The sequence below is a fragment of the Enhydra lutris genome, unplaced genomic scaffold (genome assembly GCF_002288905.1).
Source record: "Enhydra lutris kenyoni isolate GAN:26980312 unplaced genomic scaffold, ASM228890v2 scaffoldscaffold13, whole genome shotgun sequence".
Lineage (NCBI taxonomy): Eukaryota > Metazoa > Chordata > Mammalia > Carnivora > Mustelidae > Enhydra > Enhydra lutris.
Window position 1 is genome coordinate 40747882 of NW_019154097.1, and position 18074 is coordinate 40765955.

Consider the following 18074-nt stretch of genomic DNA (forward strand, 5'->3'; position numbering starts at 1 on the left):
CGGCAGGGCTGTCCTGCGCGCGCGGCTCGTGTTCCCGCCATGGGCTCCTCGCCGCCGGTGCTGACGCTGCTATTGCTCCTGTGTGGTCCGCGGTTCGAGTTAGGTCAGTGTGCTGGCCTGACCCTGTGTGCCCCGGGAGACATCAGGAAGGGGGTGGGGTCCCCGCCCTGGTCGGGCGAGAGACCGTGGCCCCTCCGCGCGCTTCCCGGAAGGGCTTGCAGCGGCCGGACGTACCTCCCGGAGGCGGCGCGGTGGTGAACGGCGTGCATCTACCTTTTACTTTTCTGGACATAGAGTGAAGAGAATATAAAGACACCCCCTCCCATGTGCCCGTCCCGCAACTTAAAACAGTTGCGAATTGATAGCTAATCTTGATGTTTTGGTATCGCTCCCACTTAACCATTTCCCTGCAGCCTTTTTGAAGTGAATCCAGGCATTACACACTTTTATTTGTAAACACCAGCTTGAAAAGCCAAAAAGAGAGTCATGAAAAAAATACCGTCCTCTTTCCCTGCTTTAAAAAGGTAACAGTTCTCCTTAATGTCACTAAACGGCGGTTCACCAGCTGTCTCTGTTACGGTTTACTGGCGCTAGCGTCGAAATAAAGTGCGCGCACTTCAAGTGCCTGTCGTTTCTTAACTCCCTTTAATCTGAGTGCCCTGCTTGCTCCGTTTCTTTCTCCCTTGAAGTTGATGAAATCATCCGTGTGAGTGCGTCAGAACGAGAACAGGAGGTTACAGACAGAAACACGCGAAGAGGGTGCACTCTGCTGCTATAAAGGAATTTAGGGTACTTAGACGTCCTTAAGTAGAAACAGAACTTTCCAAAATGGGGACAAGTGCGGTGGGTTGGAAATAGCACTGACCTGGAAGTAAGGAGACCCGGATCATCTAGTCCTTGTTCCCGGCTAACTAGCTTTTCATGTGATTTTCCTTTTTTGAGTCCTAGGTTTTTTCCTGTTAAATAAGGTGGTTGAATTAATGATCCTTTTAATCCTGATTTTCTGACATGTTCAAACAGCGGATATGAAGGATCTCAATCAATTATTTGCTAAGTACTGTGCTCTGTGCTAGATGCCAGGAATACAGTGGCCAAATAGATGTAGTACTTTTCTTCCTGGAACATCTGATATAATGGGGAAAATCAATAAGAAATGGGGAGGAAGAGGCAGAGAAACAACATGAGAAGTGTGGATAGACAGGGTCTGCGAGTATTTCAGGGTCTTAGTGTCTAGGTTTAGCTAGCTGGGACAGTTGTTGGGTACAGTAAGGACAGAAATAAACATTTGTTGAATAATTACCATCTGCTCAGAACATTTCACACATAAAATTTTAATTTATACAGCCACACCTATGAAATAGATGTTATCTCTACTTCGTAGGCAAATAAATCTGCCTCATTTGCCTAAGATTACCCAACAAATTAAGTGGCAGAACAAGAATTTAAGGCCAGATTTTTTTTTTTTAAGATTTTATTTATTTATTTGACAGCGAGAGATCACAAGTAGACAGAGAGGCAGGCAAAGAGAGAGAGAGAGAGAGAGAGAGGGAAGCAGGCTCCCTGCCGAGCAGAGAGCCCGATGCGGGACTCGATCCCAGGACCCTGAGATCATGACCTGAGCCGAAGGCAGTGGCTTAACCCACTGAGCCACCCAGGCGCCCTAAGGCCAGATTTTTAAGCCCACTTTTTTTCCATTACACCCTTATGAATATTACATATAATCCAAATATTGCCACTTGTTTAATATATATTCATGTATTACTGATGATGCTTCTTTTTCTCTGCAGGCAATGGGCAGACTACTAACATGGTCCAGCTACCAGGTGGGAGATTCCAGATGGGAACAAATTCTCCAGATGGCAGAGATGGTGAAGGGCCTGTCCGGGAGATGACAGTAAAACCATTTGCCATTGACATATTTCCTGTCACCAACAAAGATTTCAGGTACATCAGGTGTTCTTCCAGGAGTGGTAGAGCTTTTTCAAATTTTCATTCCTTATATCTAGAAGGAAAGTAGCTTATTTACTATTACATGTCATCTTTGCAGTAATACTGTGGGATAAGTGTTACCTACGTTTTTCAGATGAAGAATCTGAAGTCTGGAGGTTCACGCTCTGTTAGTGGCGGAGCTGGGTCTGGAACTCACAGCCCCCAACTCTTCAGCCAGTGGATTTTCCATTACACTGGGTGTAGCACTGAGAATTATGGGCGGGAGTCAAACACTCAACGAAAACCTCTTCCACAGGGAGAAGGAATTGGGAGCAGGGTCGTAGTAGCTGAGTCTCTTAAATTCCCTTTATATTTACTTAGGGAAATGGAGTTAGTCTAAGACAGACATTGTGGTTCCAGCTCAATCTAAGAAGCCATGCTGAGCTGCCTTAGTCTCCTCACGGTGGTATGTTTTGTGTATGTTTGTGCAGGCTAAAGCAGAAAATGATCCAGGAGATACCTGTGACTTACCTTCAAATGATACAGTGGGGGATGTAGAGGGAGGAGGGGAGTATAAGGAAAAGGAAGGAACAGAACGACATAGCAAATGTGGGAGATGACTTAAGTGTTACATTGTGGACTTAGAAAAAAGTTGATTCGGGGCGCCTGGGTGGCTCAGGTCATGATCCCAGGGTCCTGGGATTGAGCACGCATCAAGCCCCTGATTGGGCTCCTTACTTGGAGGGAAGCCTGCTTCTCCCTCTCCCATTCCGCTTGTGTATGTTCCCCCTCTTGCTGTGTCTCTCTCTGTCTCTGTTATAAATAAATAAAGTAAAAAATAAAAGAAAAAAATTTTTTTTTTGATTCAGGAGACACAGACGGAGGTGAGCATAAGGGTAGTTGGTGACTTCTCAGGCCCTTTGACTTAGTGATTCCACCCTTACAGATTCTCCTTAAGGAAAAGAATTGAAGTCTTCCAAAAACATTTAGCTAAAAAGATGGCATTGTGAACAAATACTAACAACATAAGGATCACTTAAACATGTTATATCAACATCACAGAATACTTAGAAGCCATTAAAATCCTTTTGTCAAAAAGAATTGTGAGATGTTAAGTGAAGAAAGTAGCTTACAAACAAAATACAGGGTATGATCCTAGTTTTAAAAAATACGTGCATGGAGTGTAAATGCGTTTAAAAAGAACTGAAAGGTGTAACATTGCATTAGGTAACAGATTTTGCCCATGTTTTTGTGACTTCCAAATGAGAATAATTGCACGGAAGCACTTTTTGTTTTTTGTTTTGTTTGTTTGTTTGTTTGTTTTTTAGGTAAACACCTTCTTAAAGCTATTTAGAAATCCTTGCAGCGGGGGCAGAACGGGAAAGGATATGGACGATATATCTTAGTTGATGTAATAATGGATTTCAGTTTTTTTGTTTTTATCTACCTCTATTTTCTCATTTTTCTATAATGTGCATTACTTATATGTGGTTTTTAAAAGAATGTTTATTAAAATTGAAGGAGAAATCACTTCGGGTCAGGCTTGCGCTATATCATGACAGAAACAGCTAACTAGGTAGACGCATGTACACTTTTGTGTATTTCAAGTTATGACCTATTTTATGATAGAAATCTTTTATATTTCAAATAACACTAGTTTGTTACTTATTTATTTGTTTTTATTATCTGTTTATGATAGACTTTCAGCAAGCCCCTAAACGTTGCTTAGAACCCATGATTTATCTCTGCCTCTCTGGTGGAAGATTTTCAAACCGTTCAGACGCTCTGAGGTTGGTAAATAGCTATTAATCTGACCTCCTCCATTCTCAGTGCCCCTTTCACGGGTGAACAAGGTCTTCTCAGATCAAAGGGCAGGCATCGACGGGGTACTTTTAGCCCAGTGAAAACAATCCATCTTACCCTGGCAGTTTGCTTGCTGAAATTTGCTTTACCATACCAAACTGTGTGAACATCCGTTCTAAAATTTCAGCACATTATTTTTATATGATTCCATTTTTTTCATCTGTTAGATGGAAATAGTAACACACATTCTGCCTCCCTCTCGTGATTGTTGTGTGAGTAGGTGTATGATGAAGACCTTTCAGAGAAGAGACCCATTCCCCACCCTTAAATCTTCTCAACAGCTTTATTCATAATCTCCCCAAACTGGAGATTACCAGATGATCTGCGCCTGGTGAATGGGTAAGCGAAGTTTGGTGCATCCGTACAGTAAAATGCTACTCGGAATCGAAGAGGGACAAGTTTCCAATACTGGCAACACATGGATGAATGTCAGAAGTATTATGCTAAGTGAAGCCAGACCCTACATACTGTATGATCCAATTTATGTGAATTTGTATTCTGGGCGAGGGAAAACTATAGGGACAGAAACAGATCCGTGGTTGCAGAGGCATGAGGGAATTTTTAGAGGTGGTTGATAGACTTGCTCTGTATCTGGATTGTTATGGTGACTGTCCGCTTTGTCAAAAATCACAAAACTATGCACTAAAAAGAGTGCCTGACTGTGTGTGAATTGAACATACAGCCACGGATTTTAAAAGAAAATCTCCTGCCTGGGCTTTCATAGGAGCTGCTTGTCACTGACGGAAACTCCATGATGTGTGGCTTCGAGGAGACTCTGTGAGGTTTTCTGGAGCAAGAGGGGGTGAGAGCGGGACATGGAACCTTATCATCAGCTTAACCAAGTGAAATATCTCTTTTCAGGGAGTTTGTCAGGGAAAAAAAGTACCGGACAGAGGCTGAGATGTTCGGGTGGAGTTTTGTCTTTGAGGACTTTGTCGCGGATGAGCTCAGAAACAAAGTGACCCATCAGATGGCGGTGAGAGAACCGGGCTTGCAGCGGAGGGAGTGCGAGTGGGTTATGGTGCTTACGGTAAAGCACCACAGGGAAGCCCACCTGAGAGCTGCGAGAGGGAGGAGCAAGAGAGACCCCCTGCGGAGGGTCCGCAGGACACATACTCCCAGTGTTCACACTGGGCTGGTTTCTGCGCACTGAGGCTCGGTAAGAAACCACATACGTGTAGGGTTCAGGTTACTCCCTGAGCTGACAAGAGAACAGCCTGGCACCCCTCTAATAACGGCAGTTATTGAGCCTCAAGTGTCATTCTGCCTCGTGTGTATCAGGAAGATGCCCTTGCCGGGTCAGAGAATCTAGCGGTCATACTTCTTTTTTGTAGTCTGTCCTCTGGTGGCTTCCAGTGGAAAGGGCGTTCTGGAGGCAGGTAAGGGTTGGTTCCTCTGCCTCATTTTTTTCCACCCCTGCTGACTCTTATTCTGGAAGCCTGGTTTCCCTCGACCCCTTGCCCATCTGGGGATACTAAACTAAAAAGGGCAGCAGCCAAGCACCCTTGTTTCCTCCGCCCTGATCTTCTTGCTCTTTGCACATCTCATTCCCCACCGGTTCATATTTATGCTCCTTCTGACTCACCTCTCCTCACGCTCCAGGCAGTCTCCTCCGACTTCCTTGCTCCATCTAGTGGTAAAAGCTGAACTCAGACACCCTAGGCCTAGCCTTCCTCAGACTTCCGTGAAGTCCCAGAAGCCTGTCTCACTTCATCCTGGCTGTCAGCCTGCAGGTCCTGGCTCTGGCATCCGAGAGAAACTGGAGCTCCCAGTGGTACACGTGAGCTGGAACGATGCTCGTGCCTACTGTGCGTGGCGGGGGAAACGGCTGCCCACTGAGGAAGAGTGGGAGTTTGCTGCCCGAGGGGGCTTGAAGGGTATAGAGCTGGCAAGGCGACTTACCTTTATTCTTCTCCCCATCCTGCCCTGCGTGGGAGCTTTGAAGGGGGGAAGGGTCCATACTTCCTAGAGCAGTGCTTCTTAATCTGTGTGGCTGGCGGAGGGCCACTTGTTACCGTTCTCAGTTCTGATCCATCTCAGACCAATAAAAGTTAATAACTGGAAAACTGCAATGAAGAAACAGACGTAAAATTGGTTATTCTTGGAGATTCTACCCAGACATGTTATATTTCAATGCATGTAATCGGAACAACAAAGTACAGGGAATAAGAAAAGAATTGCCCAGCATCCTTTTCCGTAGGCGTGAAGGGAATCCTACAAAGAGCGGCAGTCCCGACTGAACAAAAAGTCAGGAGAAGGAAACAGCCGCTCTTGTTCAGCACCTCTGCTGCTTTTTAAACACCCGCCAGGCTATTAGTCAAAATTACTGTGATAAATGAGGTTGCTTGTTTATTTATCCAGTCTAAGTCCAATGGACAAGTTTCTGAGCTCTTACTCTCAGTGTCTGTACCTCTCCGGATTTGAGCAGGTAACAGATAGTTTACAGACTGGCTTGAATCAGAGCCACACCTGGGACTGCACTGCCCTGGAGCAGATCAGGCGGCCAGGGGCTCCAAATGCGGGATGGTGAGTGGAAGGGACAGGCATGGGAAATGAAAGTGAGTAATCTCCCTCTCTCTTTTCTCACCACCTCCTGACTTCCTTTTGGTTCCCTCCCTCTCTCTGGCTTTCCCTTTCACAACCCTTCACCTCCTCCTCCCCCACTGTCTCCTTGCTGTCCTGGCAGGTCAGGTTTACCCATGGGGAAACCAGTTCCAGCCAAACCGCACCAACCTGTGGCAGGTGAGTCATATGTTCCTCACCCCTGTCCCTTCTCAAAGCATTGACCGAAACCTCCTGAGGCTAGGCATCGTGTTGGGCCGTGGGACTGCAGTGGGCTTTGTGTCCTAATGGGACAGGTACCTGGTAAAGCAAAAGACAGTGTGGTAGATCTACATATCGAAGAGTTGCAGAAGTTAGTGACTGCCTGAGCTTGGTGGGGGTGACTTCATGGAGAAGATGACATTTGAGCTGATGGAATAGGAGTTTGCTAAGTGAAAATTGGAGGAAAGGGTGTTCACAGCAGAAGGAACAATGTGAGTGTCAGCACTGCATTGGGAAGGGTACCATGTGTTCAGAAATGGGACAAATTCAGAGAGGCTGGAGCCTAGGGAAACAGGAGGTATAGGAGATGAGGTAGACAGTGGGTTGTATGGTTTTCCCCGCAGGCATTGGGGAGCTGGTGAAGGTTTTTAAATGGGACTCACAACATCATTTGATTTGGGGAGGATGCTAGTCGCTCATTGGTGCCTAAGTGAAGTAGAGCTGCAGTGGGGGCAGGGGTGGGAGCTGTCTCTGAATTTGAGGCTGTGGCAATGGCCCAGGGGATTATGAACACGTGAATCAAGTAGAAGTGGGATGGAGAGGAAGCCAAATGGGAGAGGCATGGCCAAAAGATGGACGGGGTTTGGTAATTAATCAAAGTGGAGACGTGGGAGGGAGTTGGATTCAAGCATGAAACTAAGTTTGGGCAACAGGGTTATGGTGCTACCATCATCAGAATAGATGGTATGCAGTTGGGGTCAGAAGGATAGAACGTGATGGGTTTAGCATCAGCTTAGTTTAAGGTACCCTTGGGTCGTTTATGTGCTCAAATATTGGAAATATGAGTCTAGATCTATGAGTCTGGATCTTAGGACAGAGGTCTGGGTCAGAGCAAGTGGTTTGGGAGTCAGCAACATCTATCTTAGGCAAGAATGTTATCCCCCTGGGAATCCCTGTAGAGTGTGGGGTCGGAGGGCACGGCATCAGCATTTCAGGGGAAAGCATTAAAGTGGACCTGAGGGGTAAACTGATCTTTTAGATGATCTTGGGATCAGAGCTTTGCAGAAAGACAGATCTGAGTTACTTGCTATATGGTCTTTGATAAGTTAACCACTTTGAGCCTCAGTTGCCAGTTTCTTAAAAGGAGAAAATACTCGCCTCACAACCGTGCAAGGATGAAATTAAAAGAGAGAAATGTGGCAGCTGGAGCACAGAGTAGCTGTTGAGTAAATTATTACCCCTTCATCTTCCCTTTAGTGAGATCAGCTTCCATAGAGTAGGGGGACCTGAACCCCAGTTTTACTGAGAAGATTGAACAAACTGCATCAGCAAATACAGGTTCCTTTCCAAGCATTTTGGTGATAAGAACAGATGAGGACAGTAGAGTCAGGTCAGATGAGGGAGAGTTAAACTGTTGGTGGTAGGAGGGGAAGAGATGGTACAGGAGAGCACAGGGCAGGCATCAGTCGTCCTTGAGAAGGGAGGTGGTGCTGAGCGGAGAGGAGGAGCCTTCCCAAGGCACTGAAGCACGTGGCGTTCAAGGCTGAGAGGTTGAAGCTGCCGAGAGTGGAGAAAGTGGGAGTGGGTTGGGCTTGACGTACACCACTATGGGCACAGGGAAGCCACACATTTCCCAATCCAGTCAGGAGGTAATGGTGGAGGACATGAGGAAACAGGTTTGGGAGCTCAGGATGGGCATCTCAGTACACTGCCTCATGCCCTTCATCCTGCCCCAGGTGACCTTGGTTTTCCTCTGGGTAGGCAGGAACACCCACCTTGGAACAGGATGGTAAATGTTTGAGCTTAAATTTCTCCCCCTCAGGGAAGGTTCCCCAAGGATGACAAGGCTGAGGATGGCTTCCATGGAGTCTCCCCAGTGAATGCTTTCCCCCCCCCAGAATAACTACGGTAAGATCTCCCTCCACATTGCTGTCAACACTCACAAATTGGTTGGTGAGATCACTCTGCCTGAAGGATGAGGCGAGAGAAACACCACCAGGGAAGCATTTGATACCTATGGGGCAGGGGAGTGGGGGATGGTGCTGCCCAGCCTGGGACTGACCCACCTGCTGTGCTGCAGGGCTCTATGACCTCATGGGCAACGTGTGGGAGTGGACAGCATCTCCATACCAGGCTGCTGAGCAGGACATGCGTGTCCTTCGGGGGGCCTCCTGGATCGACACAGCTGACGGCTCTGCCAATCACCGGGCCCGGGTCACCACCAGGTGAGGAGCTTGGTAGCTGGGGGCTGAGGGTCTGGGTCTTGCTCTCCCAGAGCACAGGCAGCCCCAGAGCTGGTGCTGCTGCTGCTTCCACCCCTCAGTCTGCACCCCAAATTGTGGGTACAGAAAAGAGAATAAGCAGCATTTGCCATGAGAAGCAGAAGAACCTAGGTCAACTTGTGCCTTTTCTTGCCAGCTCTCAGCACCCAGAGAGACTTTGTGTCTCATAAGGGTTTCTCCTCTCGTCCTCGTAACTAGGTGGCAGAGGCAGGGGAGGGGAATGGCCACATCAGTACTAGGTCATGGCCCGTGGTCATAGAAATGCTCACCCTTCAAAGTGGAAAGTACATGAAAAATAATTTTCTATAACCATTTTACTTCACAGTCAAAATAGGTTCACAGAGGTGCTGGGACCTGCTCGTGTCACACAGATGGGTAGTGCTGGTGCCTGAATGGTAGAGTCCCAGGCTCCCGAGTTCCCTGCTGGGACTCTCTCTGCTTTGCTCATCTGTAGGGTTATTTGGATGATCTCCCTCTGACTCCTCCCATTCCTGGGTTCCATAAGGACCAGAAAGAGACCACAGTTTCTGTGGCCTCGGGAAGTCAGGTTTGCAGCTGTTTTTTTGGTACATTAAGGCCCTGGCTTTCCCTTACCTCCTTTTCTAGGATAAAGTAGTAGGGAAAGTACTGCCTGGGAGCCAGGAAGCTGGGTTTGCCACTGAATCTCTTGTGCCCATGAAGCATTGGTTGGCCTTGGCCAAGACATTTAAATCTTCCTGGTATCTGATTCTGGGTCTGTAAAGTGGTGAACAAACCTGCCTGCTGGAAGTGTTGAGAAACGGCAAATGAAGGAATATATGTGAAAGTCCTTTGAAAAGTATGAAGTACTCACTGGCACATGATATTCTTGCTTCTTACTAACAGGTTTGTCTTGGCTGAGTTATTCCGAACTGTGAGCAGTCGAAGTTACTAGTCATTGCCTTTCTTGCCTTCCAGAGCAGACTCCAGGGCTACGCACTCCCACTTCCTCCACCCTATCCCAAGTCCCTTCTTACCCTTTTCCCCAGGAGTGCCCTCATACCAGCGTTCTTTCTAGTCCCTGCCCTCAGTCCTTAGGCACCCTGGACCACAGCAGGCCCTAGGAGGTTGAGCAGGAAAGTTGGCTAAGGCTCCAGGCCCCTTTCTCAACAAATGTCCATTCTCTTTCCTCTTCTCTGGTGGCAGGATGGGCAACACTCCAGATTCAGCTTCAGACAACCTAGGCTTCCGCTGTGCTTCCAGTGCAGGCCGACTGCCTGGGGAGTTGTGAACAGCCATGCAGAGCCGAGAAAAGCCCGGTGGTACCCATGTCACTCCCTGGCCACATTCCACACAGCCAAACTCCAGTCTCTTCAGCTTCAGCCTCAAGAATGAGTTCCCTCCCCTTACCCCATCCCTCTGTGGCAGGCATCTCTCATCAGGCCAGGAGAGGACTCTGACCTCAGAGGAGGGGTACCACTATCTCTTGAAGAAGGGGCCTGACTCAGGGATAGTGGCCCCAGAGCTGGCCGTTTCTCGTAGAGGTATTAACCATATAGGGCCAGTCCTTAAACATCTGGGGCAGAATGCTCTGAAAGGCCCATCGTCAGAAATTTTTAAATCTGTTCCCTCCCCCTTTCTCAGTGCCTGATGCAGGGATCCAGCATTGTTTTCCGAAGACAGAATTTCCCCATTTTTCTTTGTTTTCCCAGTGAACTGCTGTGGAAGGAAAATCCATCCTTCATTAGCCTCATTTGTGGTGTCTCATGTGCCTCTGGAAGAACCTGATTTCTGCTGTTGGTCTGTAGAAGGCGGTAGCTGGGCTCCTTGAAGCACAGTGCGAGTCTTAAAAAGGTCTCAGAGAACTGAATTATGGACTAGACAAAACTACATTGTGGGAGTCACAAAGCAAGTAACACTCCAGAGAGACAAATAACCAGAGCCTTCCTTTTCTATTTCTATTATTAATTAAACGAGGGCTTCCATATGCCTCTAAACACATGTCCCTGGAAAGGAACCTGCTTCCATGGTGTCAGTGGGTGTTGCGGGGTCAGTAAAATTTCCATGATTGTGTATTTCAGACTGTCCTCTCTTTTACCCTCCCCCTGGAACTCTAAGGGAAGTACCTGTGAGTGTCAGGAACTCTGGGCCTCAGGGAAGGACCTGAGATGGTGGTACAGCTGGGAAGGAGAGAAGCAGGAAAGCTCTCAAACCCAAATGCTAGTTGCCCCCCCATGGGGCCTGGCCCTGACCACACTTAAAACGTGTGATAGGAGCACCCTGCTCTTCTTGTGCAGAGCCTCTGAGAGGGGATGGTGGCCCTAGTGCCAGGGGTCCTGACCAGGGCCAAGTGCCCCCTGTGGATAGAGGCCTGGGCATGGTCTTACTCCTCAACTTACATTTCTGTGGCTTTCCCTCCTTGCCTGTCGCCCACCCTACCTACCCCGCCTGCCAGCCGCTCAATAGTCTTCCTCAGCCAGGGAAAGGAGCACAGCCTTGGGTGTGTTCTCGAAGAGGGCAGCCCGGTTCTGCTGCTGTCCCTTCTTCACCCAGTGGCCATACATTCGGAAAGCATAGGCGTCGATGAGTCGGCGCAGAGGCCGGAGGGCGTAGGGGTCACGGATGACAATTTCCCGGGTCACAGGCTTCACCCGGCGGTACTGGTAGTAGATCCGCACTGAAGCCAGTACTGTTAGAGCGATCACCTGTAGAGAGCCAGAAGTGAGAAGCTGGCCCCAGCCCCTGCCGGCCTGTCTCCTTCCCCCTCCGAAGCAGAGAGTCCCTGAGCTCGTTTGCCATGAAGCCTGTGTTCCTACTGCTGGACACTCCCTCGTGTTCTCCCTACCATCCCAACCCCTGTGGCATCTGCAGAGATGTAGGCTGTAGGAGCCAGGTGGGGGACATCTGCCTTCTCTGAATTCAGAAGTTGAACTGGAACCATCACGGGGATGGGTGGAGAGGGGAAGGGCAGGTGCTCTGGAAGCCCTGGGGGTAAAACGAATCCCTGGGGGAAGGAAGGGGACTTGGGGGCTTGGACTTGAGGAGTCCTGCCCCAGGGCCCTGGGTGAGAGGGAAGCTTCAGTACCTTGAACTTGCCCCGGGGGCTGAAGTGACGCACTTCTTCTACCACATACTGCTGGAAGAAGGGATGCGCTAAGGCCTCTTCTGCTGAACAGCGGCCCTGGGGGTTCACCACCAAGAAGCGGGAAACCTGAGAGAATAAGGAAGGGGAGCTGAAAACACCAAAGCAGGGTCCCCGCTAGCACTTGACAAGACAGAAGGTCTTCCCAGCAGGGTCCCCCGTTCTGTAGCACAATATGCCCCCCACTCCCAGCAGGCCTGGCCTCTCACCAAGTCCTTCACAGTGTCTGAATAATCATCCCATTCAGGCGAGCCAAACTGGTAGTTGCCACTCATGATCATCCTCAGCATCAGCATCTGTTTCCGGTGCCAGAAGGGCGGGGAGCCCGCCAGCAGGGTGTACATGATGACCCCTGTGCTCCACCTGGCACCAGGGAGACAGGGAGGAAGGCGGGAGGGCTGGCGGTAGCTCCTGCCATTTCCTCCCCTCCACAACCAGGTGCTCCCAGCCATGGGGACACCCCTGTCACTGTGGGTCACTGTCTTCCCCAACGTACTCACATGTCCACCTCCTTCCCGTAGCCTGGGTGGTCATCGTTCATGGAGCATTCAATGATCTCAGGGGCCAGGTAATTGGGGGTCCCACAGACCTCTGCAGGAATAGTTACCATCGGGATAGGTCAGTAGGGGGCACTTGGAAGAGGAAGGTCCAGAGAAAACAATGGTGGCGTGGTGATAAAAGTGACCGGGTGTTTGGGCTGGGATTCTTCTAACACTGACCAACTTCAGGACCAAGGGCAGGGACTGGGTACTGGCTCCTAGGACCGCCTGCCTGGGCCTGTGGTTTCGTGGCCTGGAACACCAGCAGTGGGAACCTGGCCCAGCCCTGGGATGAGGCTTACCCGAAGAGACACCTAGCCTGAAACAGTAGCATTTTTATTCTGGGGTGGGGGAGGACTTGGGGGAGAAATGCAGGCATTTTCTGTTCCTGGAAGTGTGGATGAGAGAGCCTGAGCCTCTGGCATGGGTCAAGGCCATGTTACCAGACCTTGCAGCTTCTCTCCTGGCTCCAGCTGGCAGGAAAAACCAAAGTCTGTGAGCTTGATGTTCATGTCGTCATCCAAAAGGATGTTCTCAGGCTTCAGATCCCGATGCACAATGTTGAGTTTGTGCAAGTTGCGGATAACCTCCAGCAGGGCTCTCATGATCTTCCTGGGGTGGGACAGGCACATGTTACACTCCGCTCCTCCTCTGCAGGGCCAGGTCTCCCAGGAGGGAGACGAAAGCCCATGTACCTGCCAGACTGCCAGTGAGGGAGGACTCCGGACAGGCTGGCGGGAGGCTACAAAAGCCTGCAGCACACCCCAGCCCAGAGAAACGCATGCTGTGCCCCCTCCAAGACCTTAGTGGTGGGACCACTTGTGCTCTGGGACAGAGAGTGGTGATGGGGGCAGGTGGATCCTTACCTAGTTTCCTTCTCACTCAGAGTGACCTTCTCAGTGAGGTAATCGAAGAGCTCCCCTCTCTTCATCCTGTGGGGACAGAGTGTTTGTAGCTGGATTGGTTCCAAGTCCACCCCTCCTTATCCTGCTCCCAGGGACCTATTTCCTACCCTCATATCTCCAGAGACAAGGTGGGCCACAATAAAGGACCAAGGGCTGCAGGGAAGAGCTGGGGACATGAGTAGAGACGTTGTCTAGGAAGATTAAGAGAGCAGGGGAGGCTGAAGGGGTGGGATGGCAGCAGTGTCGGGGTCCCCTGATCTGTGGAAGTCACAGCCCAGACTGGGATCTGTCAGTGTCAAAATCAGGGCTGGGGGGTCGCCTGGGTGGCTCAGTGGGTTAAGCCTCTGCCTTCGGCTCAGGCCATGATCTCAGGGTTCTGGGATCAAGCCCCACATCGGGCTCTCTGCTCAGCAAGGGGCCTGCTTCCTGCTCTCTCTCTCTCTCTCTCTCTCTCTCTCTCTTTGTCTCTGCCTACTTGTGATCTCTGTCAAATAAATAAATAAAATCTTTTTTAAAAAAAATCAGGGCTGGGAGGTGAAAGAGGGACCCCGAGCCACTGGTCCAAGGCCCCAGATCCAGAGCAGAAGGGCAGAAGTACCCTGATCTTTCCCAGGAACGAATGGTAGAAGCCATAGTGCAAGTGCTGAGGGAGCAAAGTCTGCTTATTTTAGGATTAAGAATTATGGTTCAGTCTTCTCACTTCTTGGGATGACGTGGAAAGAGGTCGCTGCTAGAACAATCTGGTTAGACTCTGGAGGGCAACTCAGGACAGCATTAAAAATAGCTTCCCCGAGCGACTTCTTCAAAGGTTAGGGATATTTGAGCTGCCCTCAAGGGCTCTAAAGGACCATGTTACTAAGCAGAGTTGGGACAGCTGCGGCCGGTTAAGTCTTGGGGGTCCTGGGAAAGTCTCCCCTGGTTAAATAGGAAAGATGCGTCCTGCCCCCTCCCAGCTACCCCTCCAGGGAAATTAGTTTGATTCCTAAGGCACAAGGGATTTTGGCCCATGGCACAGAGGCAAGAAAACCCTTGAGCTTAGCTGGTGGAGGTGGAAGGGGGCCTCTTTGAGGAGATAACCCAGAATTTACAGAGGTGAACCTTACTTGCACGATACCTGTACTGTGTTCCTAAAAGGCTATGTGTGAATCCAGTTTTTATCATTCTAATTCCATTTTAAAGACACTAGGAGAATTCACTGTTAGCTGCAGAAAGATTTACCAGTAAAACTGGGTACTGTGCAGGGTGCGATGGGCTGTGGCTTCCTGGAGGTGGCAGTTGAACCGCACACACCAGCCAAGCTACACTGTGTCTCCGAGCACAATAACCCTGCTCGTTCTACAGTATGGCTACAGTATGAAACATTCTAACAAGACAAAATCTACTTGAGTAATTTCCTCAGGTAAACCCAGTCCCTAAATGAGCCGTTATGTGTGGAGAAATCAAGACGCCGCCACAGCAATGCCGCACGCGGGGAGATGCACATTCTTCAGTGAGGACTCGGGAGTGGGGGAACAGGGAGCTGGAGACCTCCCTTCCCTGGGACGCTTTTCTAATAATGATAGTAGGTCTGAATGCATTGTTCACAGAGCACTTTGTATTGTTGGAATTTAATGCTGAGAGCCTGGGGGATAGGCAGAGTGGTTGGTGTCATTTTTCCTTTCTTGAGAAAACAGAGGCTCTCAGAGCTAACACTGACAAGGAGCTCATCTTGTGAGCCCTAGTGGTGCAGAAGCAGGGGAATAGTGACATTGATGATGACAACGATGATGTCGTTCTTTGAGCCACACCCCAAATATAGCCTTTACCACCTGCTTTCCTGGGCCTCTTACACCAATACTGAGGGTCTCCTCCTTCCCACTCTTGCCTCCTTACAGTCAGATGGATGCTTTTCAAAAGTAAATCAGATCCCATCACCTTCCTACTCTCATCCCTCCAAAATCCTGACTCTGGCTAACATGCCTGCAAAATCTGGTGTTCGGTCCAGACCGACCTCACATTCTGCCAACACCACAGGCTTGCTCCCCGCCCCCACCCTGGCTTCCCGGAACATTCAAAGCCCACCCAGCAGGGCCCTTGCTTTGGCTCTTCCTTCTGCCCTTCTGCGGAGCCTTCTCCAGGTCTTGGCTCCGATCCCTCCCTCGCTTTGTCTGGGTCTCTACTTAGGTCACCTTCTGGGGAGCGTTCCCTGGCCTGTCGTTCCATCTAAAGAAACCCCACCTCTCTCTAAGCCCTGTTTTGGCTCATGTGTCTGTACATGTACGTAACTGTGCGTGTGTTGTGGCTGACTTTATTGCTTTCTCTTCACTCTCTGAAAATCATTCCACGAAGTCAGGAACCTTATATGTCTTGCTCATTGCTGTAGCCTCCGTGTCTAAAATGAGGGTTGAAGGACCGTTGTAGTTAATAATTCATAGCATTTACATCCTGCCGTTTGCTGTGCTATTATTACTTCTGTAATACCCATGAGAAAACAGACACTGAAAGAAATCATTGGCTTCTACATGGTGGACACAGGACTCGAGACCTGGCAGCCTGACCCCCGGGGCTGATCTCCCTAACGCACTGGAGACCGTATTTGGCCTCCACAGTGTAGGGAGCTGGCTGTTGAGCTCCAGGAAGCACTGGATAGGGGACCACAACAGGAGGTTCTCCGACAGGCCCCAGGGTGTGGCTGGCTCTGGGGCTGGGTACTTACAGATCAAACACCAAGAAGAAGAAAGTGTTGGTCTCATAAGTGTCCTTCAGCTGTACTGAAATGGAAATGACTAACTCGTGTCAGGTAGCAGAGGAGCCTGGGCAGAGAGGCAGCAGGGGTAGAGGAGCAACAGGGTTAAAGCTGCTTGGACCGCCCTCAGAAGCTGGAAGGGGCATCAAAATGCTGTTCAAAGTAGGACCGCTAAGGGAGGGGCCCGCCCAGGGACTTCACGCTCCCATTCCCGACCTGCAACTAGCCCCAGCCCTGCTTGCGAGCCCTTCCGTCCGGCTGGAAGAGGAGGCTTAGAACTGAATCTCCGCGGCGGAGAGCATGGAGCTGGGAGCCTCACGCCTCAGGGCACCGGGCTGGCGGGGTTTCGGGGGCAGGAGACGCGCCGGTGGTTTTGGCTGGCTGCACAGTGGGGCCGCGCTCCCAGACTTGCGTTAGTAGAGCAGAATCATGGTGGAGCACCCTGCTGAGGCCTAGGGCCATCACTCACCGATGTTGGGGAGCCCTGAGACCTTGTGCAGGATGTCCACCTCCTTCAGCGTGGCCTCCCGCAGCTCCTGCACCTCCTTAGGGCTGAAGCTGCCTCCACCAGTGATGTCAATGATCTTCACAGCATACTCCTGGCACGTGGGCTTGTGAATGCAGCGCCTGACAACACTGCTCACTCCTCTGGGGGTGCAGAGGACAGGTGGTTCCAGGGCCCACTCACCCCAGGGAGAATCCCAGGTCTAAGCCACCACAGAAATGTCCTTTCTTGTCCACCAACTCCCTGTGAGCTTGGTGGAAGGGTGGGATGAAGAAGATAGTTGGAGAGTGATTTGTCTGGAGCTGCTGAGTAATAAGCCTGGTCTTAGGACCCTTGACTCCTAGTTCAGTGCTTTTTCCCAGCACCGAAGGCCATAATCTTCCCTCTGACCCCTAATCTCCGACACTTGCACAAAACTGGGTTTGGATGTGCTTGACGACAGCACCGGGAGAGCTCTGCTGGGAAAGGTCTCTTACCTGGATGCTTCTATACCCTTCTCATCTGTTCTGGTTCAGGAGGGCAGGACCCAAACTAAGGGTTTCTTCAAGGGGATAATGCTTTGGGGATGGAAAAGGGTTGGTGCTCAGGGCCCATGGAACCGGCTGGAGCCTAAGACAGCACTTCCTGGGGAAGGTCTGGGCCTTACCTGCCCAGGATCTCCTTGGGCTCGTAGTTCTCGTAGAAGCCCTGGGCTGAGTACGAGTCTGGCAGTGCCTCGTCCCGGGTCATGCTCAGCAACTCAGGGGTGATTCTCAGGGGCTCTGAGGGAGAAATAGAAAGATGCCGTCAACTGAATTCTACCCCTGAAACTAATATTACACCAGGTGTTAACGAAATTGAATTTAAATTAAAAAAATTTTTTTTTTAAAGATTTTATTTATTTATTTGACAGAGAGAGATCACAAGTAGATGGAGAGGCAGGCAGAGAGAGAGAGAGAGGGAGGGAAGCAGGCTCCCTGCTGAGCAGAGAGCCCGATGCGGGACTCGATCCCAGGACCCTGAGATCATGACCTGAGCCGAAGGCAGTGGCTTAACCCACTGAGCCACCCAGGCGCCCCTAAATTAAAAATTTTTTAAAAAAAAGGAAAAGAAGCGGCTGTTAGCCCTCTTGATCTAGGTGGTGTGCCCTTTGAGGGCTGGGCCCTTTCTCGCTCATCTGTATCACCTGGCACAGAGCAGGCCTATTGTGAATGCTCAAAACACCTGCACCTTCCCACTGGCTGTAAATTTCTGTGAACCCCAGGCAAGCACGTGGCTCCGGGAATGTTCTGGCTGTAAGCTGCTGTTCCGACAGCAGGTGGTCGGCCAGGCCTAAGCCCAGGCTGGAGGCAGGAGGCTGGGCCAGAGGCAGGAGGTTGGGCTGTCAGCCCTCAAGGTCAGCTCTCATGAGGCCGTCACACCCTTGAATCTAGAAAGAACTCCAGAGAAACCTTGCAGGGGACAAATTAAAGGGCTGTCTCCTC

At 50.1% G+C, this 18074-nt stretch overlaps 2 protein-coding genes across 4 annotated transcripts; one reads left to right on the forward strand and one right to left on the reverse strand.

Moving 5' to 3' along the window:
- Window positions 1-11: 11 nt before the first annotated feature.
- Window positions 12-10868, forward strand: LOC111146406 (sulfatase modifying factor 2). The gene is given in 10 exon segments (XM_022501946.1): window positions 12-103; window positions 1788-1944; window positions 4654-4768; window positions 5127-5171; window positions 5519-5669; window positions 6479-6534; window positions 8378-8443; window positions 8445-8463; window positions 8636-8780; window positions 10002-10868. Coding segments are annotated over 10 exon segments (903 nt in total). The 5' UTR covers window positions 12-39; the 3' UTR covers window positions 10087-10868.
- Window positions 10869-10923: 55 nt separating this feature from the next.
- On the reverse strand, window positions 10924-17340 carry LOC111146405 (phosphorylase kinase catalytic subunit gamma 1). Of its 3 annotated transcripts, none has more exons than XM_022501945.1 (9): window positions 17258-17340; window positions 16598-16754; window positions 16077-16126; window positions 13343-13408; window positions 12925-13088; window positions 12438-12528; window positions 12147-12300; window positions 11881-12006; window positions 10924-11500 (listed from the first exon to the last, which is right to left on the reverse strand). In XM_022501945.1, the coding sequence occupies exons 1-9, from the start codon at window positions 17338-17340 to the stop codon at window positions 11255-11257; spliced, it is 1137 nt and encodes a 378-aa protein (XP_022357653.1). In that variant the 3' UTR covers window positions 10924-11254. The 3 variants fall into 3 exon arrangements, with proteins under 3 accessions (XP_022357653.1, XP_022357651.1, XP_022357652.1); XM_022501943.1 differs by having other exon boundaries at window positions 16077-16131; window positions 16576-16754; XM_022501944.1 differs by having other exon boundaries at window positions 13343-13414; window positions 16074-16131; window positions 16576-16754.
- Between the last annotated feature and the right edge of the window lie 734 nt (window positions 17341-18074).

Excerpts from the sequence above, each read along its gene's own strand:
- LOC111146405 (XM_022501944.1), bottom strand. The coding sequence starts at position 17,340 with ATGACCCGGGACGAGGCACTGCCAGACTCGTACTCAGCCCAGGGCTTC. Across the intron at positions 12,007-12,146 it reads CAGACACTGTGAAGGACTTG|GTTTCCCGCTTCTTGGTGGT; the intron begins GTGAGAGGCCAG and ends TTATTCTCTCAG. Across the intron at positions 11,501-11,880 it reads GCCCCCGGGGCAAGTTCAAG|GTGATCGCTCTAACAGTACT; the intron begins GTACTGAAGCTT and ends GGCTCTCTACAG.